Raw genomic sequence first — 19,105 nt, 5'->3', positions numbered from 1 at the left:
GTACTAAACAACAGTTGGTGACATTAAAGAATGGCTTGTTTATTGCTAAGGCCATATGGTCAAAATGAAATTAATTAATAATAATAATGTATAACAATAACTAACTTATTTCACTAGTAAATTGCTGTTGAATGACAAACAACCACCAGATGGGAAAAGGACATTTACAATAACTTCAAATGCACCATGAGACTGTAGTTTACCAGTTTCATTGAATGCACCGTCTGTGTTGTTTCTCCGACGGCAGCTGCAGATTGTTACATCCCGGTGTTGAATCCTCTAAAGTAAAACACAGTCACACTTTACACCGTTTAGCGTTAGCTATCAGCATTTTAACCGTGTTTAATCTAGCTACTAGCTAGCGGTAGGCTAACGTTAGATGCTGTCGAGTATAGTGTTAACTAGCGTCATGTGCAGCGGTGTTTGTGTTTCAGAGCATCAGAGAGAAGCGCAGACATATCAATGGCACCAGATTTCGGTAGCCAGGGTTGGCAGGAAGAAGATTTTTACAAGTAAATGTTCCAATTAATAATCCAGGCAGAACATTCTCGTCTCCCTCCTTCATTTTACAGTCCAATGGTGGCTAGAACGGCTCCGGGTCAAACGTCAATATGGAATGGATTAATCTGCATTATTCTTTTTTAACGCGTTATTTTGACAGCCCTAAAAAAAAATCCCAGATTATTTTTGTGTCAGGTGGCAAATTTAGAAGTATTCAAAATCTGAAAATCAGATTTGACTGTGATGTAGATGTGTAAGGTTCATTTTAGATGACAGCAATATAAACAGGATAATTCTAACGAAGCTTTTAAACTACTTAATCTGAAAGAAAATCTGGACATGAATGCAGGATTTCCACATGGGTGGTTGTGGAGTGATGGCTGTAGGGATATGGGTAATTGTGTTTTATTTTCTTTCCTTGTATAAGCAAGATGTACTCCTTTGTTGTCATTAGCAGGGTTGAGACTTTAGATCCAGGAATAAAACAGATTAAGATAAAGATCTTTAGTTGTTGCCTGTACTCTGACCAGTCTGAACATGGTTTACTGAGTGCCATGTCTGATGAAGGCATGACCTACTAAGGATGAATAAACTACATTCTTGAAACCACTTATGAGTGGCTCAAAGAGACGTGACAACGACTCCTCCTTTTTCCACTTTTTTATTTTTTATTTGAATGAGCAGGAAATCAATTTTATGCACTTACTGTACACTTTTAGGGAGAATTTTCAAATAATCATTATACAAAATATTACTTTTTTTGAAATTATAAGGACATAGTTGCTTGCATGTATAACAATCTCCAGTATGAAACAAAATATTTTGTCAAAATGCTATTAACTTAATAAATTTAGCTTAGTCGTTTTTTAAACATTTTAAAGAATAATTTCTTGTTTAAATTGAGACTATGTAAGTTGAATCCGTAAGCAATAAAACACAACACTGCTTAATTCGATACATGCAGGATTTGCTGCTACGCCCTTACTTGGGCTTGATGGTGTTTTTTGCCTCCAACGTCGACTTCGGCAACAGTGGCTACTGTTTGCCAAAAGTTACATAATCTCACTTTAATATAAATAACTGACTGGAAAAGTAGCTTATATAAAACTTCAATGTCAGAAGTGAGCACACAGTGTAGATGCAAAACTATCACCTTCAACAACCAACTCAAATCTGTTCTGCTTCAAGTGGAATGTGGGACTAATCTCCATCGCTTACACTGCAGCTAATATTGATGTGTTTCTCTTTGTCATTGCAAAAATATGTTGTGTTATTCAATCAAATGTACTTTTTTTGTTAACATTGAAGTGGAAATTAAACAAAGTGGCTATTTTTCAACCGGGAAATTCAGGGAGGGTGCCTGGCTGCCTCCACCCTTCCCATGACAATCTAAAACAAATAATCTGTCAGCAGTGCACTTGAGGGAATTTACACAGTAACTTTACCTTTTTCTGACCTAATAGACCACAGATCAAAAAGCTGGCCTCAACATGTTCATGCACTACTCCATCACACCTACTTACTGTGTACTGTACTCTCTGACCTGAAGCTTTTGCAATCATGATCATAACATTGTAAAGGTATGGTTTGGACTGAGCTCTTGTTAAAAGGAATTCCTTCTTTATCCCTCCATCAGACCAACTGCTTTTTGCCAAACAGCTGTGTGACCGCTTGCACAAATAAGCTGTTAGGTTCTCAGCAGGCTTGTCCTGCTGGTGTTAAAGTGGATTTCCTTTCATGCTGCCTGCATCCTGGCCTAAGAGCAATGGCAATGGCAAGGACAAAGGGCTGGGGATTTTGATGTTACATTTTCAAACATGAGATCTGGAACAGCAGAAAAGCTTTTCAAAGAGAAAGGAGTGTAACTTAGGAAATAAAAGTAAATTAGGGCTGTCAATCGATTTAAAAAAAATGTAATCTAATTAATTACATACTCTGTGATTAATTAATCAAAATTAATCGCATACATAATTAACGGTGCCTGAACCGATACTTTTTAAGAAAGGAAGAAAAGGAAAAAAAAGGGTACTAAACAACAGTTGGTGACATTTAAAGAACGGCTTGTTTATTGCTAAGGCCATATGGTCAAAATTAAATGATTTAATAATAATGTATAACAACTTATTTCACTAGTAAATTGCTGTTGAACGACAAAAACAACCACCAGATGGGAAAAGGACATTTACAATAACTTCAAATGCACCACGAGACTGTAGTTTACCAGTTTCATTGAACGCACCGTCTGTGTTGTTTCTCCAATGGCAGCTGCAGATTGTTACATACCGGTGTTGAATCCTCTACAGTAAAACACAGTCACACTTTACACCGTTTAGCGTTAGCTGTCAGCATTTTAACCGTGTTTAATCCATGGATGTATTAAGAGAACTGGATACAGTGTTCGGCGGGAAGCCCCGTACATTCCAATGAGTGCTCAAAACATAGACAGTATATAAGAATGGACCAGATTGATGAACAGATCCTATTGCTCTGGATGGAGACCAGTGAAGGCCATTAGAAGCACTTTTCCGGTGATGGCTGAGCGTTACTGCGCAGCCTCCAACTGAGAGAGACAACGTAAATGTGCTGTGAGCAATGTGTCTGAAAGTTGTAAGTCTTCTGGTAGCTGTGCCAAGAGAAATCTCAATCATTCCGAATATTGCAGAGACGGAGAGCGTAGGTATATGTAAGGAGATAACATAGGCACAGGCTAATTATTGCTAACTAAAATGCTAGTTAACATTAGTAATTACACTTAAACAGCTAATGTGAGACGAAACTGCCTGCGCGCTTCTCCTGTACTATACGGTAATAACTCTACTATGCGACAGTATGTTGCGTGGTTATGACACAATCGTTAGCCTATTTTTACAAAAACGTCTGCTACGGAGCCATAACGTGAGGTACAAGGTAATGGAGCCTTTTATACATTGTCGTGTTTCTTTAGAAATAAACAATGGACAAATAGAGTCTTTAAACGCTTCAGATGTGAAGTTATTCGCTGTCAAAGTGGCGCCAAAATGAATGGTAATCAATGGAATGCTAACGGGAGGTGATGGCTTATTAGCATCAAAATGGCGCCATAGGAGTTTTGCGGTCCGAGGAGAAGCTTACCCCCTTGGCTCAAAAGCTCATAAAGCAAACATGGAGCTCGGCTCTTCCACATTGTTGGCCCATAACGCTGGTTGGCTCACGATGGACATGTGCACTAGCAACAATTTGTGTTGTCGTAGCAACCGGTAGCAACATGCGTGTTCATGATGAGCTTCTCTCTCGTGTCTCTTACATCCACGGTAAACGTAGCTAGCGAACTCATGAACTCGCCGTTTCGTTGTCTAAAATATTCACTAACATTAAACATTGTGTTTTCACTGTTCCTGATCGTTTACATGCTTAGCTAAATAAACAATAGATGTATTTAGACAACCAAGGAGATGTAATTATTATGTCGTCTACTAGCTAGCTAGCTAGCTAGCTAGGTTAGCCTGCAGTTTGGTGAACAGAGCTTCTCTTAATACATCCATGACTTTATCTCTCATCCATGCTACAGGCTTTACAGCATACAGCCTTCAGATGTATCGTAAGATAAGTGTTAAACCCTAAACCCACATCAGCTCTTAGGGACATATAAGATATTACATTAACATTAGCTACCTAACTAGCTCCATTATTTAGCTTGACCTGCATTCTGCTTTTTTAGCTTTTGCAATAAACCACTAAACCAGGTCGAGTGATAGTGACACTGTATTTAACTTACAAACATGTTCCTTATTTTAAAACTAATTATCTTAATTTAAGATTAATACTGAAACTTTCACTCATTGTTTTGTTAAATTGCTTCACAGACAAATTTTTTTCACGGACAACTCCAACCTTGGGAGTGCAGTTATCATCTATCACCTATCTTCCAGCTGCATGACATCTATGAAAATATTTTATCTGGGATTCTTGTGTGCAATATACAATAACCTATACCTCAATGAGTTCAAAAATCCATGCATGTATTAAAACCTTCTGTTGAAATTGTATGCATAATGTGTAATAACAATGTCAACTGATGCTCATTGCAAGTTACATGTACTCCAACATTTTTGTTATTAAAAAGTTGACTTTTGTCTCAAACTTTTCATGGAAAAATCAGAACGCACAAAAATAGTGCTCAACAACACTGATGTATATTTACATTTTAACACAATTCAATTATTATTAACCCTCATGTTGTCCTCTGGTCAAATATGACCCGTTTTCGAAGTTTTTTTATATTAGAAAATATGGGATGTCGAAATAAGCGGCGAAAATGTAAAAAAAAATATATATATATATATAAATAATATTAAAAAAAATATATATATATATATATATATATATAATATAAAATTTAAAACACTTACATAAATAGGTGGAGACATATCCTTACACAAAGAGGGCTGCCCTGGATATTTACAAGTTTTTATCGTAAAATGCAATCCCGTTGAGGCTACAATCTAGTATGGATTGTAGCCTCAAGGGACTGTACGATGCTATTTAAAAAAAAGAAAAAATAAATAATAAATTATTTATATATATATATATATTTTTTTTTATATATATATATATATTTTTATATATATATATATATATATATATATAAAAAATAAAAATTCAAATACATATTGTATATAGCCAGTCAGACATCAACAGTCAACGACAATGTTCATTATAATACTTCACTTTGCCATGTATTAATTAGTAATGCTTATCAAAATAAACAATGGATGTTTTGAGAAAACCAAGGCGATGTAATCACTATGTCTGTAATGTTATCTATGTACAGTGTTACCATTCTCCCACGCTAGCTACCGCTGATGTTAGCTACTAGCCGATAGCCCTGGCAGTTTTGGGAAATGCTAATGACGTTACATCCATGTAACAGGCTTTACAGCATACATCCTCGGATATATCATAAGATAATACCATGGATGTATTAATAGAACACATGGTGAATTACAGCCATTAGCTGCTGGAGCTACATCCATTAGATTATTACAGCTACAGGACTCAAAACAGTCATGAGCATGCGCAGTGCAGGCGACGCGGGTGGGGGCAGTCCCTCGGCTCTGCTCGCGCCCATTATGCGCGTTCATAATGCCTAATTTAATAATTCTGGATTCACTTGAATTTTAACACAGTGAATGTTAAAAATGTTAAAAACGTGACGTTTTAAACAAGGATCCTTTACTTGTTTGGGCTGGTAAGTTGATATACCCCGAAACAAATTATCCGCTGAAATATAGACGTTTCTTTCGCCATGCAAAGTCTATGTGAAAAGTCTTTCTGGGCCATGGGGTGCAGTACCACCATTATCTGCTAAGGCCATGGTGGCTTTTAGACATGGCGCTCTTCCTGGGGGCTTGGTTTAATCCAGCTACTAGCTAGCGGTAGGCTAACGTTAGCTGCTGTCGAGTATAGTGTTAACTAGCGTCACGTGCAGTGGTGTTTGTGTTGCCGGTATTGTCTGTTTCAGAGCATCAGAGAGAAGCGCAGACATATCAGTGGCACCAGATTTCGGTAGCCAGGGTTGGCAGGAAGAAGATTTTTACAAGTAAATGTTCCAATTAATGATCCAGGCAGCACATTTTCTTCTCCCTCCTTCATTTTACAGTCAAATGGTGGCTAGAACGGCTCCGGGTCAAATGTCAATATGGAATGGATTAATCTGTTGGTTTTTTTTAACGCGTTATTTTTTCTTAGATGAATTAGTACTAGTATTACTAGTTTAACTAGTCATTTTTGTGGATGCACCTATCTGAAAATCCCCAACACTGTTACAGCCAGTCCAAGGGTGATCCATGCTTTCTGCTGCACCACAGCTGATGCATCAGCTGTTCTGCCAAAGGAATTGCTTCTGTCAGTTTTTTCATTTGTATCTGGGATCATCTGCTCTATAAGCTGATACGATTTCAGCACTTTAGTGTAGTCTTTCTCTTTGGAAATACACTTGTAGCCGCCATAATTCTCTTGTGCCATGTTGGGGATGAGGTGCAGGCAGTTAGACTGCATTTGCAGACAAGGGCTGCTCTGGCCTCCATGCTCCCAGGTGTAAACAGCGTGATAAGAGTCTATAGGACAGGACAGATAGAAAGAGACACCCAGTGGGACAGAGTGAGCTGTCTTCAAATCCACTGGTGATGGTGGAGCCGTCTCCCGTTTGGTCCGGTTTACTTGTTTTTGTTCTACAAGAATAAAAAGAAGATACAATGGGATGGAATGAAAAGCTTTTGAGGCCTTAGCAAGTGTGTATGAATAAGTGTCATTATTAGTTACCTTCTACTGATGTAGGACACACAGTTCTGTTCCCATCAATGATATTTTGAATGCCCCCACTGAAAACAAAAACAAAACAGATCTTTCAACAAGTGCATTTCTTTGAGAGAAATTAGTTACTTTGATGTTGCCCCGGTGATCCATTTTGTTTTTTTAAATAAGGCTGACTTTCTTAAATAAATTCTCATCTTTTTTTTAGATTATTTTTTGGGCTTTTCTGCCTTTAATATTTGACAGGACAGCTAGGTGAGAAAGGGGAGAGAGAGGGGGAAGACATGCAGGAAATTGTCACAGGTCAGATTCAAACCCTGGACCTCTGCGTCGAGGTATAAACCTCTCAGTATATGTGCACCTGCTCTACCACTAAGCCAACCCAGCCACATCAACATTTATTCTTATCTTTTGCAGAAATGTGATCTTCAGAAGAACATGCAGAGAGCAGCTATTTCAATATTGTTGGCTGTAATATGATAATTCTTTGCACAGTATAAAAAAGTCTGCTAAAATAACTTGGTGCAGTCCACATTCCACTTACGGGACAGTTGGGGTACATCCAAACGTCGTCCAGGCACAGTACGGGTCCCGGGCCAGAACACAATCTGCACAGGACTTGTTCTCCTGACACTTCTGGAGATCCATGATAGAAATCTTCTCCGAAAAACCCACCACTAACCTTTTCTGAGCAAAGGAAGACAGAAACATACCCTTGGGTGCAGTGCAAAAAGCTGTAAACACAACACTGACATATTATGACCATATAAAGTTGCTATGGGGAACATGTTAGAAAATAATCGGCAATATACACACCCAGCAGACACGATGCACGCAAGCACTTGGAGTTATGTTTCTGATGCACCGGTATGTAAGTTCTTTTACCTTTTAGCTCTGTTTTGGTCTCCACCAACTAATTAGGGAAATTCTTGTCTCTCTCTGCTGCTAAATGCTTCACTAATCGCTAATTTTGTCTGTCTGCTGTTTGGTGCTGGGCAGGAGCATACAGTTGGTTTTTTTAGAACTTTTATGCTGAAAATAGCTGCCTGTTGCGGCTGGAAATGAGGTTGATGAGAGCTGTAAGACTGAACTAAAACAGTGAAGCTGCAGGACGTCATGATAAGATACTAAAACTCTCTATAAAGCTGAGGGAATCTGCAAAGTCAGTCATTTAATCCAGTTAATATAAAAAAAAAAATGATTAGTGCAGCTTTAAAATATAAAATGTAATTTTCATGTTAAAAATTATTTTTGACCTAAGGGCAGTGGCTGACAAAAACACAACTGCGCTGCACAATGCATAGCATTTTAACTGTCATTTTAAATACCTTTTTGGAGTCCAGCTTCATTGATTGTATGGCTGAACGGCTGGAAAGTTGCGTTTCAGAGATGATGAAAGGTTCTGACCCAGCCTCTAAGACTTTATGGATCTTTCCAGAATCTGTTGAAACAGCACAGCAGCATTTTGAAGGGTTGCTATTTTGGGAGTGATATTGTATTTTTAGCCCATTGAACTCACAGCGATTACAGACAATGCATGATTACAAGCCGGATCAACAAGGAAACACACAAGGCATAAATAGCTATAAGTACGGAAGACCAGGAACAGTGTATTTTTTCCCAACCAGAACATACCAGTAGCCAGAAACAGAATGTTATACATGCGCTGGTCTGCTGCCTGGACTCGGTCCACAGCTATCTTAGTGTAGTTGTTGCTGCTTCTATAAAATGGAGCTCTATAATGCACAGAGTGAACCCAGTCAGTCATCTCTGGGTAATCCTTCACCATATTGACAGTGGCCAGTGGCAGGGTCCTGCTGTTTTTTACACACTGAAAAATACATAGGCATTAAGTTTTTTTTTAAATTTATTTTTGTTTTTATCTAAAAAATAGTTTGTATACTGGAGGAAATGGAAACATAAACTGAATGTTTGTTTACACAGGTTAAGCAATTCTAACATCTTCAAGTACACAAAACTGAAGGCATTTAAAGTTGTATAAAAACAAACCAGATACACATTTCCTAAAAGCTATAAACTGCATAGATGGAAGGCACAGGACTTGTTGCTATGTGTTTACAAGACATAGCAACAAGACAACAAGAGGAAATTCTGCAAATCTATGTTTGTGGGGCCTAGATTCTCAACTACAAGGCTGATGGGGATAAAGACACATTTTCCACATTTTCACCCATTTATGTAACATGCCTGTGTTTTTTTTTAACTTACAACCTTACTCATGGAATGTGATAATGTGTCCCACAATAATGTGAGTGATGCAATGAGATGGTTGGACATAAAAATAAAACCCTTCAAGGAACTATTCAGTCTCAACACAGCAACATAGCAACAAAACAAATGTTACCGTTCCTGGCCTTGGTTTGGGAATGACTTCGTTGTAGCCCTTGAAAGTTGAGTTCTCAAATATTTCTTCAATCATTCCAATTGAATAGATGCACACTGCTGTGGAGTTCCTAGAAGAGATATAAGACAACTCATTCAAGATTCAAAATTCTAAATCCTTTATTAATCCCACAATGGGGAAATGCACACTGTTGCAGCAGCAAGGGATAAGTAGAAGACTCAGAAACAATAATAAATATAATTAAAGAGAATAAATATTAAAATAGTAAAATGTATTTACATTGCTAACTGAAGTTAGCATACCAAATACTAAATTACAGTGCAGTACTCACAAAATGGAACATTGATGTACATTTTGTGTATCTGACAGAATAAATGACAAACCCTCTATTACACTTAGAGATATATATTCAATTTCCAGATCAGGCATACAGGGATATAGAAGGGCATCTCCCTTGGCCATTCAGCATGATCCACTTAAGGACTAAAAGTCAGGATAGCTATTTTTGAGCATCCTATGTTAAAATATGTATCTTTCATAAGTCCCCCAACCTTATAGAAGTGCAAGACTACATTTCTGGAACACCTTCTTAAGTACACAAAGTATAATAATGAAAATGTGTGCATCTCCTAATGTGAGACTAAAAGGAATGAAATGAGCATTCAAGTTATGTGTGGCTCTAATCTTAATGAATGGAACCTTGAACAAGAGGGTAGAAATAGTAAATGATGTCTCATTAAACAAGATCTGCATGTGGCCAATATATATATAGCTTTCAATTTCTCTGTTACCCGGTCAGCGTGTTGCTCATGTTGCTGCGTAGCTGCTGCTGATAATAAAGGAAGGGAAAGTGCCTAACCAGCTGCTTGTGAAAAGGGCATAGACTCTTGTGTCATGCCAGTCCTCAGCGTGCATCACATAAATGTCTTGGAGTCGGTTGAAATACAGCGACTCCTCTGGAAACCCACAGACAAGCCGTGCTTTGAGGAAAGATGTCCACATGTTTTGGAAGAATCTTTTTGATCCGCCTTCATCTACCTGCAAAATGATACCAATAAATCACACTGGGAAGTTTTCTTGCAAACTGAAATTCATGAACCAAGGGTTATTTGATAGGACTGTCGTTACATGGGCCATGATACCTGGAACAAAACACCTAACAGCTTTTGTTTGGTTTTGCACAGATGTCAAATAACAAGGGTGTTGAAAAGATTGTATTTCACCACAGCAGCATGCCAGGTTAGTTAATAGAGGATGAGGAAGCCTGACAGCTTTTTATACTACTTTATAAACCGAATGAAAAAATACAGACTTTATTCTGTTTGGTTGATCTGTTTACATTCACGTGTACAGTCATAGTTTCAAAGTTCATCCTAGACCTTAGAACCAACAGTTGACAAAATAATCTCACCTCAAGGTCCATTTAGTGGGTCCTTTGGAGCTTTTGATCGTATTACACAACCTTCATCAATATTTCACATTCTTAGGCTCCAAGGGCCAGGCTGGTCCTTTCATCCAACCAAACAATAGGATCACATTGCCATCTCCTATCTTGTTTTGAATATCGATACTAGCATAAATATGACTGAATTGGTTTTGGGTAATTTGCTGAGGCAGTCTAGTAAGATGAGAGCTTTCCAGAGAAAGTTCACTTCAATGTCCAGCATACCTTACAAACTCTGGCAACCCTCGATATCCAGGGGTCAGCCTCCCGGTTGTGATCAGAGTTCTTTTCACGGAAAAATATGTAGATTTTCTCGTTGTCAGGGTCTTCCCTACGCTTCACCCAGGACGCAGAGATGAACATGGGCTCTGTGAGAGGAGGACATGTTTACCAAACTGCTTCACTGTACAGTGCTCTGTCAGCAACAATATGTGGCATATTGGCCTGTAACAAAAAGCTTGGTATGTGAGACCAAAACAAAAGATAATGAAAGTGACCTGGGGAGTGGACAGAACAATGAGTTAAGGAGTTGAGCACGCTCAGAACAAACTGATACTAATCAGGTGCATCATTTTCATACAAGATAAAGTAATATTTATTCTTGCTGATTTGCTCTGTTGTATTAATCCTACATTATAAATGGACTTCAGTCATTTACTCACCTAAGACCCAGTTGTCATACATCCAGACATTAGTTCTGCTGCCAGCTTTTCTTCTGAATTGTAATGAACTTCCATCAGAATTCAAAGGTGCTGCTGAATATAGATCCCCCTCTAAAAATAGCAGAGAGACATAAGTAAGAAAGTAAAGTTATTTGTATTTGTAAATTTGTATAGCACCTTTCACAGATAAAAATCACAAAGTGCTTCACAATAAAATGTAATACAATACAACAAATTAAAATACAAGAAAATATAAATACAAATAGAAAACATAACAAACAACCATAAAAAACCCTCGACTAAGTAAAAGCCTGCTTGAATATCAGTCTTCAATTGCTTTTTAAAAGATTCAACAGAATTCACACAACGCAGAAAGGGAGGCAAGACATTCCACAGCCTAGGAGCCACTGCTTGGAATGATCAATCCCCTCAAGTTTTAAACTGAGTGTGGGGAACCACTAATAGCCTCTGACCTAACGACCTCAGACTACGGGTGGGAGTATGAAGCTGTATCAAATCAGAGATGTAGGGAGGAACTTGGCCGTGCAGGGCTCTAAAAGTAAGGACTAGGATTTTAAATTGAATTCTATACTGGACTGGTAACCAGTGAAGTGATGCTAAAACAGGTGTGATGTATGCTCTTTTGTTAATGTGAGTTAAAAGCCTTGCAGCAGAGTTCTGAACAGCCTGGAGACGGTAAAGCTCCTTCTTACTCAAACAGGTAAAAAGACTGTTACAGTAATCTAAACGAGAGGAATTGAAAGCATGAATGATCATCTCCAACTCACCCTTTGACACTAGTGTTCTTAATTTGGAAATATTCCTCAGTTGGAAGAAACAGTTTCTAACTAATTGTTTAGAGTGGTGCTCCAAGGACATAGCTGAATCAAAAACAACACCTAAGCGCCTGAGCCTAAGTCACCAATATGCTGCTTTATATGAGGGATTCTATGAAAACGAGCAAAGATGTTATTGTTTTAATTGAGTGTGGAAGTGCAGTGGTTTGCCAACTCTATTGGCTCTATTACACATGACTTGATGTGGTTACATAAGTCTGCAACCCTGAGTCATGTTTAAAACCTTCAAAAACATGGGCTACTGTATGGTTGTACAAGCTATATTTAACATACCTACTGTGAGGCATATGGAGTTATGTGTGTACACAAACGGAGAGATGCCAGTCCCCTCATAGCTCTCCACTATTTCATGAGACTGGTTGTTCACTGAAGAAAACTGTAGAACGAAAGTCAACAGAATATTGTGATAAGTTAGTTGTGATGGTAAAGTATCAAAACACCAGCCATCCAACACCCTACTGAAATTACAGACAGGGTGCTAATTTAAGTTTAATCAGAGCCACAGCTGTGACACCAAAAAGCTCCATGCTTTATTCAGCTTTGCCCTGATGTTGCCAGTAAAATAAACTAGCCACAATAAATGCAATATGTCTGACTGAGTGACATCAACACATATTAACACTCACAAGCTTCCAACACTGTGGTTTGTGTCCATTTGTTCCACAGACAAACAGGCTGTCCTGAAACTTCTCGATCACAGTGATGACATTTGCACATTGGCCCTACAAATACAGAGACTGTTATTGCCAAGTCATCACAAAGAACTGATCATGTTTTTCATTTTAAAAAACAATTATTTAGCAAGTCAATTCTGATCACAAAATCATAATTCTCTAGTTACTAACCTCTTGGCAGTGGGTTTTCAGAAGAAATGTCTGCAGGGGGACATCAATTGGTGGATAAATTAACATAGTTTTCACTTGAGGATAGTTTCAAATTAGACATTATAGGAGAAAAATGAACATTGCAAACATTACCTAATCACTTATTGACCTAAAAAGAATATTGAACTTAAAGCTCTGCTTAAAAGACGGGCGTTTTTGCCGATAAGGCATGTTTGAAATAGCTGGATGATAGATATAAACAAAAAATCTGAAACCCACTTTAGGTTCTTACTCACGTATCCTTTCTCAGCCAAAAACATTTACACTCAAGGTAAGTCGAAGAAGATAATGTCTTCTTAAGTAGCTCCAGCTGTTCCTGCCACAGACTGGTATCCATTAGTGAAATGAAGATCTAGGCTATGTCTGTCTTATGGTCAGAACCAAACCACTTTTCCTCTTCTTTCTTAGAAAACTACCATTATCTAATTATTCATTAATTATTGCAGTCTCTGACTTTTCTGGATTATTATAATATAGAAACTTTTGTATGTCACCCAGGTCTGTTTGTGACACGCAGTTCACCAGCAGCAGTTAGTAAGCAGCTTCTCCTGACTTGAAATGCATGTTAGCTGGCTTTGAAAAGCCTTAGCTATCTGTCAGCAGGCACTGCCAGACAGACTCCTGTATGCAAACAATAGCTCTGTGGCAGCCATCTGCTACAGTAACATCTAATTAGGACCCCAGCTGCATCACAAACTCCACTGCCACCGTCATGAACCACACAGATATCAAGCTGGGAGCCCGTCAATAAACCACTAGATAAAGATAGGCTACACAGACAAGTACATGTATAGCAGGTGATAAATTAACACTAAACAAAATGAAAAGATCAATTCAAAATCTATAAGCACCCACCTCTATAATATGATAGTTATCCACATCAAGTTGCAACACAAAATCAGTGCCTCCAACATACATCTCCTCATAGTCATCATGATAGAAGAACACACTGTGGTTCTGATAGACCGGGTATTCAAATACATCATTGGTTATACCTGAGAAAAGGAGAAGCATCACATTATCATATTTTATATATAGCCTAGGCTATATATGACTCGGCATTAGAAGGTCAGTCTACTGTATCGTGCAGTGACATCAAAAGTTGTACCGCAGTTATCTAAACTGAACTATTTTAGCGGGTTCAAACAGGATTTGAAGACAGGATTAACTCTGTAACTGTCTTTTCTAAACATACACCAAGACATTGATTTTACATGAACACATTTAAAAAAATTGCTGTCGTAGCGGTGAATAAATGACAGGTGGACGTTACCTTTGCTCAGAAGTCTGGGATTATTTTTAAATCCAAGAGTCGGGGAATTAAGGACAAATTGAAAATCCACAGCAAACCAAACAATGAAAACAAATCGCTTCATTTTGCGCCTTAAAGGGGTAAATATGTCCATCTCCGTGTTCGCAGAATGACGACCTGGTAAAAGAGCAGACATGTGCTTATCTAGCCTCTGCAGGATCTATTCTACTTTAATTTACTCCGGCCGGCTCCGCTTTCCGACGCGCACATCCCAAATGGACCGATCAGTGGGCGGGGTGTTTTTTATTTGTCAATGAAAGTTAAGACTAGATGACATAAACAACAATACCTGTAAATATGCATTAAATAGAACAAATATGTAGGCCAATAAACGAAAAAATCACAAACTTTACATCATTTAAAACTGTTAAAATAGTAAATAGTCTAAGTAATACCGCGACCCGACCCCGGATAAGCGGATGAAGATGGATGGATGGATGGAGTTCCACATTGACTGATATTTCCTTTCCCATTGCGCACAATATTCCTTCCCCATTTGTGAATATTGTAATAGTCAAGAGACCATAGAGCATGTGATTAAGTATTGTCCTATACCATAAAGCCAGACAAAGATTGATTTCACAACTTGGTGAAAACCAGATGACATTAAATGTACAGGATATAGGCTACTGCTAAGAGGATCTGGTGAAATTTGTTTTCGTTTTTTGTTTTCTTTTTTGAAGATAACTGGGTCAGTAAAAAGAATTTAAGAAAGTGTAGGTTGGCCTCTCGATCCACACTCCAGTCCAGATGGTGGCGGTAATGCTCCAAAAAGATGGTTGCCACCCGCCATACAAAAAAGTAGAAGCAGAAGAAGAAGTACTTCCTGTTCAGTTTTTCCGTGTGTAGCTGGTCAGCTGACTGACAGCCATGGTAAACACGTTTAATAATCGTATTATTTCACAGTAGTTTGCTTGTTTAACTTTTAGAAGCCAGTTTGTTTAAAGGACATTTTAGTTGCATGATTTATATGTGTTTTAGGTTATTATTTACCTTAACACTATTGGGTTTAGTCCGGCTTTTAGATAGCTAGCAGACTAAGCTAGTTGGTAGCGTTTGTAATACATCCATGGTTTAATGATGGATAACGTTAGCTAATGTATATGCTAGCGTTACAGTTTGTTGAAGGGTTGACGTTGTAACAGTGCAGTAAACAGTATGTGATGTCTTGTCTATTGTAGCGATTCCGTTTCTGTGGAGATTTGGACTGCCCAGACTGGGTACTTGCCGAAATCAGCACATTAGCGAAGCTCGTGAGTAATTATATAGGTAAATAAAGAGTTTTCAGGGTCAGTTTATAGTGTTTTTATACGAATACTTATGTTTTTCTGCCCCACTAATGTAACAGTCAAGTGTCAAAATGAAACTCCTCTGTGCTCAAGTGCTGAAGGATTTGCTCGGGGATGGCATTGATGTAAGAGTTCTAACACTTTCCACATAATCACTTAATTGTATATTCACAATTCACTCACACTAATCAGAGCTTTCTTCTCTTTTATCTTAGTATGACAAGGTTACAAAGCTAACTGCAGATGCAAAGTTTGGTAAGTCTCCCACATACTGCAGATAGTTACAAACTTTAGTTTAACTTTTAACAAAAGTTAAAGTAACAACACCACAGAAATATATTACAAATAAAGGGCCTGCAATAGAAAACGTGTCTTAATTAAAATTACAGAAGTATTAGTAGAATATGTGTAAACTGACCTTAAACAATGCTTGGGTAGTTAAATCTATAAAAGTGCATCATCATATGTTGTGTGTGTAAAATCTTCATCTAACTAGTAACTAAAGCTGTCAAATGTAGTGGAGTAGAAAGTAATGCAGAGTATTTGCCTCTGAAATGTAGTGACATAGTAGTATAAGGCAGCATTAAAAAGTAAAGTACCAGTACTGCAAAAAATATCACAAGAAGAGTACTTGAGTAAATGTAGGCTACTTAATTATATTTTGCTACTCCTGGTACTGCACTTAAATCTCACTTATACACTTTAAACACACGCCTATAACAGTCCTACTTGCATTGCATTCAATGTTAAGACATGCATTCATGACATCAATCCATCTTGCAGAGAGCGGAGACATCAAAGCTAGTGTGGCAGTGCTCAGCTTCATTTTCTCCAGTGCAGCGAAGCATGATGTTGACAGCGAATCTCTGTCCAGTGAGCTGCAGCAGCTCGGTCTGCCTAAAGGTTTGTCCACTGGGCTTCCCCATGTTTGGTATAAAAATGATAATGATGTTGTATACTCTGTAGTCACACATGCACAGACATCTTTCCATGTTTTAATTTCTGCCAAGAGTAAGGACAGACTGGTTGTTTAAGCAGAGCAAAGGTGGAGAAACATCTGACAAATGTCTTAGTTATTAACTGCCAGGGACACATACCCAGGGCTCCTTGACAATCAAGGGCCTCTGAATACAGACTTATACTTATATATTAGTAAGATTTGCACACTTAAATATTAAACTGTGCTCAGAATATGAGTCCAAGTATGGAAAAATCTAAATTTAAAAATTCATAGTGCACAAACAATTGTCCTCCTAGAAACATACAGGTCCCAAATTCTCTATCTAGTCTATTGTGTTGTTATTGGAGCTCACTGCATTGCATAACTGTCTATTGTGTAACTAAATTATGAAAAAAACAAAAAAAACAATCAGAAGGCACTTGAAGGTGACACCGTCCATGCACAATGAACAATGCTTAGTGGGGTGGGTGGGGTAATGCATTGTGACTTTGGTGCATTGACAGTATAAAACCATTGCAGTCGACTCTCTGCCAGTTTAAGAGTCCGTTTTTTTTAAACCAACTTTATTTGATAGAGGTTGACTATTTTTCAAGTACTTTCTGGCTATTACTTCTTTTCTCTTTTTGATCTGTTACTTCTGTATTAATTTGCCGTCACAGTATTTCTGCTAATAGAGGGTTTTCACGACGCGTCATCAGACCCGAAGTCGCCATATTGGAGGTACTCCGCATCACAACAAAGCGCTGAAGTAGATCCTGAACGGCGTCAAGGAAAATGGTTCATTATTGTCGTGTTTTAGTTTGTACCAATAGGTCAGACCGAGAAAAACATTTGGAATATTATCGACTTCCAAAGGTTATTAAAAACCAGGGAGACGAATGCCAGAAGTTATCAGAGGAAAGAAGGGGCTTGTGGTTGGCAAAGCTCAACCAGGATCTATGAGGGAAAAATCTGTCTTGTTTGGTCTTTGAAATGAAAAAAAAAAAACTATTGAGAGTCACTTGACTACACCTTGAGTATCACAATGATATCATACAGTTAAGGTTAGGCTGATTAAAGACGTTATTGCGTTATTTACTTTGGCCTTCACAACACGGTCGTTAATGACTTGGTACTGTGTCTCCTTCACCCATCCACACACCATCTGGTTATAAGCCTCCAAACCTTTGTAGGATTTAAGGTCTTCCGCTGTGTATGGGCTCGGCGAGAAAACCAGGTAGTTGACTATATCGGGATATGCAACTGAAGGAAGAATCACCGGGTCATCATGGATCCAAGAAGAGGGAGCCAACTTGTAGGGATCTGCACCGCCAGTAAACTGTAATTTCTCAAAATATCGTGCCTTTTTTTGTGGTCCAAGTCCTTCCCTATATGCCTTTGCATCTTGGATGAGTTTTGATGAGCTTTTCTGTTGTTTAGACATAAAGTATTAAAGTATCCAAAGTGCACAATACTCCATTACTCCATTCAGTTGTTTACACCGAATGCCTCCAATATGGCCGCGCATCCAGGTTACCGCCCAGAACGTGACGTCGTTGAAAACCCTCTATAGTGTGTTAAAACACTTTTATATGAGTATGCACTTAAAATAAATCTTGACTTTACTATTAATTACACACAAACACATCCATTGCTTTAGAACACACAACGGGGCTCTGCAAATCATATGAAGACAAGCACTCGGCGCTGCAAGGCAAACTAAGAGAGACAAGCCTGAGATGTAAGTATTTCTGTCTATCTTGTCCTTTTCAAAGAGGAAGACAAAAATAACTGATGATGAGAGCTGTCCTGAGGTTGCTGACTGAGCAGTTCCATCAATTCTGCCCTGTAATAAATTGCAGTGGGCAGACTGGAGGCTGCGTCATGGCGCATTGACTACACTCTGAGCTCCAGTGAGCTGAGGGAAGTGAATGAACCGATAATTCAGCTTAAACTGCAGACACAAGGAGCAGAGTCAGGTTCCGCAGAGACGACTATTGTTTCTGTTTCCGCTGACAAGTTCAGAGTCTTGCTTGCAGGTCAGTTCTAGATCCTGTCAAATTGCCGTTCTTTTCTCAAAGTTCTTCCATTTCAAGCAGCTTTATTAGCCATGATTATGTTGTGATGATTATTTCCTCTGTGTGTTTTTGCAGAGCTCAAACAAGCCCAGACTAGGATGAATGCACTACAATGAGGATGATCACGAGCCAAAAAGAAATGATGCTGATAAGGCTACCAAAAGAGCCAGACTTACATCTTGTACAGAACAATTTTTTAATATTTAGTCATCTCAAAGGTCATGTGAATGACTTAGTCCTTTTTTGTAGTGACTGATATTTAGTGGTATTTTTCTACCACATTAGTAATAATTGGTAGAAATATTTCCAGACTGAACAAGAATACTGAATGGACCATTTTTGTAAAATATTGTATATTGATTCACATTTTTATTTGAATTATGTTCATAATTTGTGTTTAACTTTATAAAGTTCATACAAAATGACAATAAAATGTGAAACACGGATATATTTGTATCCTTGCTAGTTTCCACCACGCCTAC

General features: G+C 38.2%; 2 protein-coding genes across 2 annotated transcripts; one reads left to right on the top strand and one right to left on the bottom strand.

The window, feature by feature from the left end:
- Window positions 1-5,126: 5,126 nt before the first annotated feature.
- Window positions 5,127-14,700, bottom strand: sema7a (semaphorin 7A (JohnMiltonHagen blood group)). Its single transcript, XM_078257044.1, has 14 exons — window positions 14,278-14,700; window positions 13,860-13,999; window positions 12,966-12,995; window positions 12,747-12,842; window positions 12,394-12,496; window positions 11,264-11,374; window positions 10,827-10,969; window positions 10,017-10,195; window positions 9,158-9,266; window positions 8,428-8,623; window positions 8,121-8,233; window positions 7,337-7,479; window positions 6,802-6,860; window positions 5,127-6,710 (listed from the first exon to the last, which is right to left on the bottom strand). The coding sequence occupies exons 1-14, from the start codon at window positions 14,450-14,452 to the stop codon at window positions 6,280-6,282; spliced, it is 2,028 nt and encodes a 675-aa protein (XP_078113170.1). The 5' UTR covers window positions 14,453-14,700; the 3' UTR covers window positions 5,127-6,279.
- Window positions 14,701-15,107: 407 nt separating this feature from the next.
- commd4 (COMM domain containing 4) lies at window positions 15,108-19,069 on the top strand. The gene is made up of 8 exons (XM_078257043.1): window positions 15,108-15,189; window positions 15,498-15,569; window positions 15,665-15,730; window positions 15,821-15,860; window positions 16,389-16,508; window positions 18,206-18,286; window positions 18,408-18,584; window positions 18,699-19,069. Exons 1-8 carry the CDS (start codon window positions 15,187-15,189, stop codon window positions 18,737-18,739), a joined length of 600 nt encoding a protein of 199 aa, XP_078113169.1. The 5' UTR covers window positions 15,108-15,186; the 3' UTR covers window positions 18,740-19,069.
- Window positions 19,070-19,105: the final 36 nt, after the last annotated feature.

Source organism: Sander vitreus, chromosome 8 (assembly GCF_031162955.1).
Source record: "Sander vitreus isolate 19-12246 chromosome 8, sanVit1, whole genome shotgun sequence".
Lineage (NCBI taxonomy): Eukaryota > Metazoa > Chordata > Actinopteri > Perciformes > Percidae > Sander > Sander vitreus.
Note: the sequence above shows the minus strand (reverse complement) of the source record. Positions and strands in the feature narration are given on the sequence as shown.

Bases quoted from the DNA above. Each gene is read 5' to 3' on its own strand.
- commd4 (XM_078257043.1), top strand. The intron at 15,570-15,664 runs GTGAGTAATTAT...CTAATGTAACAG, and splicing joins TCAGCACATTAGCGAAGCTC to TCAAGTGTCAAAATGAAACT. The intron at 18,287-18,407 runs GTAAGTATTTCT...AATAAATTGCAG, and splicing joins AAGAGAGACAAGCCTGAGAT to TGGGCAGACTGGAGGCTGCG.
- sema7a (XM_078257044.1), bottom strand. From the start codon at position 14,452: ATGTCTGCTCTTTTACCAGGTCGTCATTCTGCGAACACGGAGATGGAC. The intron at 12,843-12,965 runs GTTAGTAACTAG...CTGTATTTGTAG, and splicing joins TGAAAACCCACTGCCAAGAG to GGCCAATGTGCAAATGTCAT. The intron at 6,711-6,801 runs GTAACTAATAAT...TTATTCTTGTAG, and splicing joins GTGTCCTACATCAGTAGAAG to AACAAAAACAAGTAAACCGG.